Source organism: Lissotriton helveticus, chromosome 8 (genome assembly GCF_964261635.1).
Source record: "Lissotriton helveticus chromosome 8, aLisHel1.1, whole genome shotgun sequence".
NCBI classification, from domain to species: Eukaryota; Metazoa; Chordata; class Amphibia; order Caudata; family Salamandridae; genus Lissotriton; species Lissotriton helveticus.
The window spans coordinates 696,987,925-696,995,716 of record NC_136069.1 but is presented as its reverse complement, the minus strand read 5'-3'; the positions used below and the strand labels follow the sequence as shown (position 1 = coordinate 696,995,716).

Genomic DNA, 7,792 nt, shown 5'->3' with positions numbered 1-7,792 from the left:
TAATGTGTCTGCAGTGCTTTGTCAATTGACAGCAACCAAGTAGGCATCCAGAATGATGTTTGTCTAGTATTTTTGTAAACGTTAGTATACCACTACTAGTCTTGTGGGTATTCTTCTATCTCCTATGGAGTTATATACATATTACACAACTATGTAACTATGCACACGAAAATTGGATGTTGTTGGTACTGATAGGCAGGTTGGACCTTACTTACACCTCAGTCACAGAACTCTGAGGAACGCACAATTCACTGAACGTCAGCCTATATGGCCTGAGTCATTGGTCTATTGTTCAAATCACACTCCTGAACCCCAATACCAAGATGCCGAATGCTTTTAGGACACAAACCGTTACCTAAGAAACCCCCTTTTGCTCACTCACTCGTGTGAGTCTCTAAGACAACAGACATTGAAAATAAACTTCAGAGTCAAAGTGGTCATTCAAAAGCTTTATTTTGTTAGAAGTAAGTAAGTAACATCAATGTTTTTAAGTGCTTCCGTCCAATACGTTGAAGGGCCCACCAGAAAAAATCCAGAGTTAAAACAGGCATAATAAAGTAATCAACATTTGTACAGCTACTAGTGCACAATAGGGAAATGTGGCAACTATCGGAGACCTCTCACCAACGTATACTGGTCAGATATTCCTCTTTTTTTGTAAGCTATGGAAATGTCCGCTTCGTAGAAGGCAATCTTCTCACCTGCCGAAAAATAATGACAAAAGTGGTGCACGTTAGACAGTATTAAATACATTTATGCCAGTTTTATGCAGCCATGCTAAAAAGAAGTTGTAACCTGTAAGCAAACTCTATCCCACAATCCACATAGAAAACTTAAATACGGGCCCTTTTACTTTCCCACCTCTTCAGGTGTATGCATTGAACAATGATGTGTTGCCCCAGAGCGTCTTCTCGTACTGCGCAACAAGCTGCGAGTTAACACATGCGCAAAACTGGATACATTGATGTACAAAGGTTACATAGTTCACTTCCAATTTCCAAGGACTAGAGTAGCAGGACAGATGAGATGAGCTTGGGTACCATACCATAACAATGAATGCTAATAATATGTGTAGTGACTCTGCTGTACTATGCAATGTGGACTCATACTGATTACGTACGTTGGACTTAACTGTTTTGAAGAACTCCATTCTTGGTGAACAAGTACAAAGGGGGCTGTGCATCCATCTAAAAAGGCGTACTTATTTTTATAGGTGCAGAACCCTTACCATCGACCAGTGCCGACGGGGACAGCGGCGCAGCTTCAGCGCTCCCGGCGGGGACAGGAGGAACAGAGGCACCTACACCAGCAGCAGTGGGGGGGGAGCCAACAGCGGCGGGCGATGGTAAGTTACATTCAATAGTGATCTGCATTACTTGGTGGGAGGGGAAAACTTTCTCACTGTACTCTACTGGAAAATATATGATGTTACCTTTACTTGTCATTAGCATGCTAAGCATTACCACTACAGTAATGCAAGTGCCTGATAGCAGTCGGATGCATGGGTTGTTGTTAAAGCATGTAAAGGGGAAAACACAGCTGCCAGCGTGGTTGGGAGACACACCCAATACCGGTGGTTAGTGGATAGTCTCAGCAGCAGCGGTGTTTTGGGCAAACCCAAAGGCAAGGGAAGGAGGGGATGACTGGGTGCATGGGTCGTTGCTGGTGAAACACAAACCAAATAAGGTTTGTTGCGCGGTATAAAGTATTATAGTCTTTACTAGACATGTGCTACTAGCTGCCCCCTGTTAATTAATGTTACTTTGAGAGTGTTCCCGCCTTCCCGGAACAAAAGGAGATATGTAAAAGACAGGTGTTCGTTCTAATGTGTGTGACCGTTGAAGTACACCCATGCTAATAGGGCAGGCATAAAGCCGTGACAAAAAGTCCGAAAAATTAATAGAGGCTGTAGAATGTTCAAGATAGACGCAACACAATTTCTGGTACTCAGCTTGCTTGCTAGTGCTACTGTGCCGCCCACTATGTGTTGAATCAATGTTGTGTTCTTGATTTGCGGGGAGTTTGGATTAACAATTCTGTTTCTTTCTTTATAGTTACTCCTTCCCAAAAACCAACCAGGAAGGAGTTGGCAGTCCGGGCCCGGCAGCGGAAACTGCAGGCAATTGTAGAGGCCTACCGCCGGCTGGTGGATCAGGCCGAGGAGGAGGAGGAGGAGGCGGCGGCAGCAGCTGCTGCCTCTTCCAATGCCCCGGGCCCCAAGCCTGCAGGACTACGTCGCCGTGGTCAGGCAGCCGCCCGCCGCCGCATTGTTACATCTTCGGCGGCCCCCCCACAACAACAACAACAACAACATGCATGCAAGTGTAGGTGCCGTGATTTCAAGGCAAAGATTCTCCGCCGGGTAGCGAAGTTGGAGGAGGAGCGGAAGAAGCAGGAGGACGGTCTAGAGGAGCGTGTCAAGATACTGGTGGACAAACACCTGAAAGCCCGCCGGCTTTGAAATGGACCCTGTTTTTTGCCCCTTTTTTAATCCTTTTGTTGGTGGGTGGGATGTGGGAGTTGGGGTGTACATTTGGGTTGAAATTTGGTTGGGGTTAGGGGAGGGTAGGGACAGCTCTGGGTCAGGGGGTTACATTTGTTATATATTTTATTTTTCTATTATCATTATTAAAATATAAAAATAAAACAAAGATATTATTTTCACAAGAAAACATTTGAAGTTCATTTGTGTTTGTTGGGGGGGTGGAGGGGGGACTGTTTCACCAAATAATGTACGTTGTGCAACATGAACATGCACTACGAACGATAAATTAAGTACTGACTGCACCTGTAGTAGTAGGGTCACAAGTGCATAAATAATTTATATTATTAAATAACATGGGAAAATTGCCCATCACGTGAGTCTGAAGTTACTACTAGTATACTTTAATTCCATGCACATTTGCTCAGAGTCGGCTAAACAATCCTATGCAATGCATTGCATCATTCCTTTAACATACCTGTCCTAGTTGTCAGGGAAGAGGAGCTCGTCCTCAAACTCTGTGCGTTCAGACAGAAGTAGGTCATGTAACCCAGTAGTGAGGACGTCTTCTTCACACTCGCTTTCTTCATCCGGCGGTGATTCACGTACTTGATAGTCTGGTGGTATGAAGCGTTGATTCATTTTTATCATTGTCAGCCGCTCCACGCTTTTGGGGGAGAGACTAGTCCTTTTCGATGTGACAATGGCACCAGCAGCACTGAAAACCCGCTCAGAGGAGACACTGGCTACAGGACAAGCCAGATACTTTATCGCCAGCCTGCTCAGCACTGGCCACTGTCTCCTTCTTTCATACCAATAGACCAATGGGCTTTGCTCCATGAACACCTCTGTTGTGTCATCCAGATAGGCCTGAACCATCCGCTCAATGTTCATTGGTGCTCGGCTTTGCTGGTCCTCTTTTCCCTTTGCAACAGCAACGGACTTACCCATCCCTTTCTGTAGAAAAAAAGCAGTTATGCTTTTGGTTGGGTCTGCTGAATCAGATCGTGTAGGTGCTGCTTTTGGTACTGTTGGTGCCTGCTGGAAAGCAGACGCACTGCTCTCACGCTGTGAAGAACTTGCGTCAGGAGTACTTGGACTGGCCTGGGCTGGCAGTGGCAGGCCTTTAAGTAACAGCCGTTCAGTTTCTAACTCATTAGCTTCCGCAGCTATGGAAGTTTTGTACTTGTCAACATCCTCATCTGAAAATGGAATTACTTCGTTACTGCTGACAAATAATTTGTACCGTGGATCCAAGATTGTTGCAGTTATGTAATGTTCACCTGACACAATATTGTTGAGCCTTACATTTTCACACAAGCGGTTGACTAAGCCCTTGGCTAAGGTATATGCATCAACTTTTTGTTCGTCACCTTCGTATGTTTCACAGACCTCCTTCACCTGTTGCTCAAGCATGTACAACAATGGGATGGCTTGGCCCATAGTACAGTCCTCCCTGCTAACTGCACGTGTGAAGACCTCAAAGGGTTGTAGCATCTCTGTGATGCATTTAATGAGGTCCCACTGCCACATCTCAATGGTCAGGGCTTTAAGATTAACAGTAGGATCCCCTAATCTTCTTGACATGACATAAGCATTCAGTGGGATGTACTGCTCAAAGAGACGCTCAAGCATGAAATAAGTTGAGTTCCAACGTGTTGGGACCTCCTGTATCAGTGCTTTGACTGGCAACCTATGCTCTTGCTGAATGACCCGTAGCAGCTTCCGTCCTTTGAAAGAATGGTTAAAGTGCGTGCATATTCTTCTGCAGATGGCCATTATGTTGCTGACTTTGGCTTCATTTTTCAGAAAGTCTTGCACGACTAAGTTTATGCAGTGTGCCAAACAGGGTACCCTGAAATAATGTCCTTCTCTCATTGCCTTCACTACATTACTGCCATTGTCGGTGGAAACAAAACCAATCTTAAGGCCTCTTGGTTTCAGCCATTCAAAGACCTTGTCATTAAAGTCAGACAAAATGTTTTCAGCAGTATGACTTTTGTCCATACCAAACATGGCTATAGTTGCATGTCTGCGCGTATCATTAAAAATTCCAGCAACGTCACGGAGGCCTGAAGTTAACTTGTCTTTAACACCTGCAAAAGAGATCCAGTGTGCGGTGATGCACATGAAATCTGTAGCATCGCAACTGCTCCACATGTCTGTTGTCAGGTGGATACAATGGACAACACTCTGTTGTAAGGCTTTCCCAATCAATTCCAGCACATCGTGGTGTAGTGCTGGAACAGCCACTCGGGCAAAATAGTAGCGACTGGGAACGTTCCATTTTGGGCAGAGGGTTGCCACTAATTCCAGAAATCCAACAGCCTCAACAAATGAAAATGGGAGAAGGTCCAGTGCTAACATTTTCGCAAGTTTGGCATTGTATAAACGTGCTACTGGGTGGTTCCGCTCGTACTTTCCCTCCTGCCTTAACATGCTAGGAATGGTAAGCTGCTTTGCATGTCTTTGAGTTGTGCTAGACGGACCACCTTGCATCGCAGACTTTGCACTCCTTGGTGTTTCCAGCTGACTCTGGTGCCACTGAGAAGTTGCAGATGCGGAGGATGTGGTCTTTACCACTCCAGTGCTGGCGACAGGGGTCGATTGTGTACCACTCCTAGATAGAAGGTCATCGTCTCCCTCTTCTTCTACCTCCTGATCAACCATGAGTGGACCTTGTACCACTGTATCCCCACCAACACGAGTGCTAACATTTTTTAAGCTTGCAAGGTGGTTCTCCCACCTGATCACGTGTGTTTTTTTCAAATGGGTCGTTTGGCCTCCAGTCCCATAGTTTGTACCAAGCTTACCACGACTAACATTGGCATGACAAATGGTGCATACAGCAATGTTCTCCTGAACTGGGTGAACCGTAAAGAAGTCCCACACTGGGGAGGTAAACTTTTGTCTCCTGCCATAGGAAGAGGAGGACCCACTGCCAATGCCGGATGGACTGGAGGATTGTGGAATTTCACTATGGGACAGCTCAGTCCTAGTACTGCCACTACCTCCTTCTGTTGAAGTGGCGCTTCTGCTGGATGTCGGATGCTGCCGGGCCTTCGCTGTTGAAAAAATTGGAGCTGGTGTTACTGTGGGTGTTGAGTGTGTAGGAGTTATGCGTGGTACCTGCTCATCAGTCATTGCAGCATTTCTGGATAGGGTGAAAATGTTTGTCTCTACATCCTCTGCACCAGGAATAACGCTTGTGATGATGACAGTGTCAGACCCGTCTTTATCACCAGCAGTATCCTGCTCACCTACATCGACCTCCATAAGTTCAAGCCTGCCTGGAAACTTCCTTTTTCCTAGCATGGTCTTCTTGGGATGTCTCTCCTTTGAATGCGCAGATAGTTGTGGCTGCCAATCCGTATCAAGGTCATCGGAAGGGATGCTTTGCGAAGAACTCGATGCACTAACCCTCCTTTCCCTTGGTGAATTCAAAGGAAATAGATCACCTACAGAAGTGGCTTCCTCTTCTTCTTGCTCGGAAGGAGGCTCTACTTCCTGAACTGCCCCGACTTCGGGAGGAACAACTACTACTATTTGGTGCGGAGATGGTGGTTGTTGTTCTTGAGGAAGTACTATTGCGGGCTGGGGTTTTTCAACAACAACTGTTGCGGGCGGTGGTTGTGGTTGTTCAACAACTGTTGCGGGAAGTGGTTGTGGTTGTGGGTGAACAACTCCTATTGCGGGCGGTGGTTGTGGTTGTTGAACATCTACTGCTGGCGGTGGTTGTTGAGCACTTCCATCTTGCGTGGATTGTGTACTACTTTGAGACAGCGATAAGTTTAGTTCTGGCTCAGTATCACTGCTCGCAAGCAGAAGGCTGGCTACCTCTTCGACCCTCATCATGTGCTTGGCCCTGGGATGCTGGCTTGCCCCCACTAATGCAGATGTGCTGGTCCCAGCTTGCACCCCAGACCCCGCTGCTGCAGGCGTACCTTTTGGGGTGCCAAAAAAGGTTTTGGGGTCCATACCAGACTTAAGTGACACTTCCTTCTGCTGTTCCTTCTTCGCAGCAACTTTCTTTGTGGTGGAGGACCTGGTAGCTTTCTTAGGGCCCATCTTCTTCTGATGTCAGTCAGCTCACAGCAGCACAAATTGCAGAGATGTCTGGTCAGATGAGTCACACACCACACGTGGCGTACAACTGAAGGACGTCCGTCTGGCGGTAGAACGAGCGATGGATGAAAAAACAACCAGCACCTCCTCAGTCTTTTTTGTGCACCTACAAGTAAAAGAAGGCAGAACAACATCAGTCAAACAAGCAGTAAGGCAACATGAACAATTGAAAGACACACAGGTCAATGTATAAAAGACAAAACAGAAGACTAATAATACCAGTCCAGCAGCACCACAGCTCAAAGGCCACATGAAGTCCAGAAAGAACCAATAAAGTCAAGCAGGCCTATAGATACCAATATGGACAGAAAAACGAGGATGCCTGCTGCACATGACAGGTTAATGTGCAAGGAATAAATAGCCCATGGCTAAGACAGAGGTTGTAAACATAACACCGCAAAAACACATACAAAGAAACCCCTGCCCAGGCTCCCAAAACAACAACCAAATGACAAATTCTGTTTTTTTGGGTGCACAAGAAAGACCTGCAACATTTTTGAGAAACTTTTATGCAACTCGGGACATATTGTCCGCGAGAATGCTAAATCGGCATGTTCGGCAGCGCGAACGGAATAAAAAGTCGTGTTCGCGTTCCCGAGCAAGTACATTGAGTGCGCGAACACGACAAAAAATGTAAGTTCACGTGCTCACATGGTGCGAAGTTACCAAAACTACCCAAGCTGTATTCCTAGGGTTACCTAATGGCAGAAATTGACAGAGTATTTAAAGTTTAAACACACCCAAAACCAGAAATACCCCACACATAAAAATAAGATTTTCTATATCAATCCAAGCCATCCATGATTTTCACATTAAGGGTACACCACAAAAACAGTTGATTAACTTTCATGACCCTATGAGTAGTACCTATGGCCTACTGCCAGAGTAGGCCACAAGGTTGGAGGCCTATGCCTATGGCAAAAGCACAAAGGAAGGACACACAAAATGGCCGCCGACATAGGGCCTGGCCACCAACAACAACATGGCAAAATCACAAAGGATGTATACACAAAATGGCCTCCACCACATGGCCTGGCCACCAACAACAACATGGCAAAATATATCACAAAGGAAGCATACACAAAATGGCCGCCACCACATGGCCTGGCCACCAACAACAACATGGCAAAATCACAAAGGATGTATATACAAAATGGCCTCCACCACATGGCCTGGCCACCAACA

The 7,792-nt window shown here is 46.1% G+C and overlaps 1 protein-coding gene across 1 annotated transcript; it reads right to left on the bottom strand.

Annotated features, from left to right (window-relative positions):
• Positions 1–436: 436 nt before the first annotated feature.
• On the bottom strand, positions 437–6,115 carry LOC144771754 (zinc finger BED domain-containing protein 6-like). The gene is made up of 2 exons (XM_078656053.1): positions 2,961–6,115; positions 437–701 (listed from the first exon to the last, which is right to left on the bottom strand). Exon 1 carries the CDS (start codon positions 5,795–5,797, stop codon positions 2,966–2,968), a length of 2,832 nt encoding a protein of 943 aa, XP_078512179.1. The 5' UTR covers positions 5,798–6,115; the 3' UTR covers positions 437–701; positions 2,961–2,965.
• Positions 6,116–7,792: the final 1,677 nt, after the last annotated feature.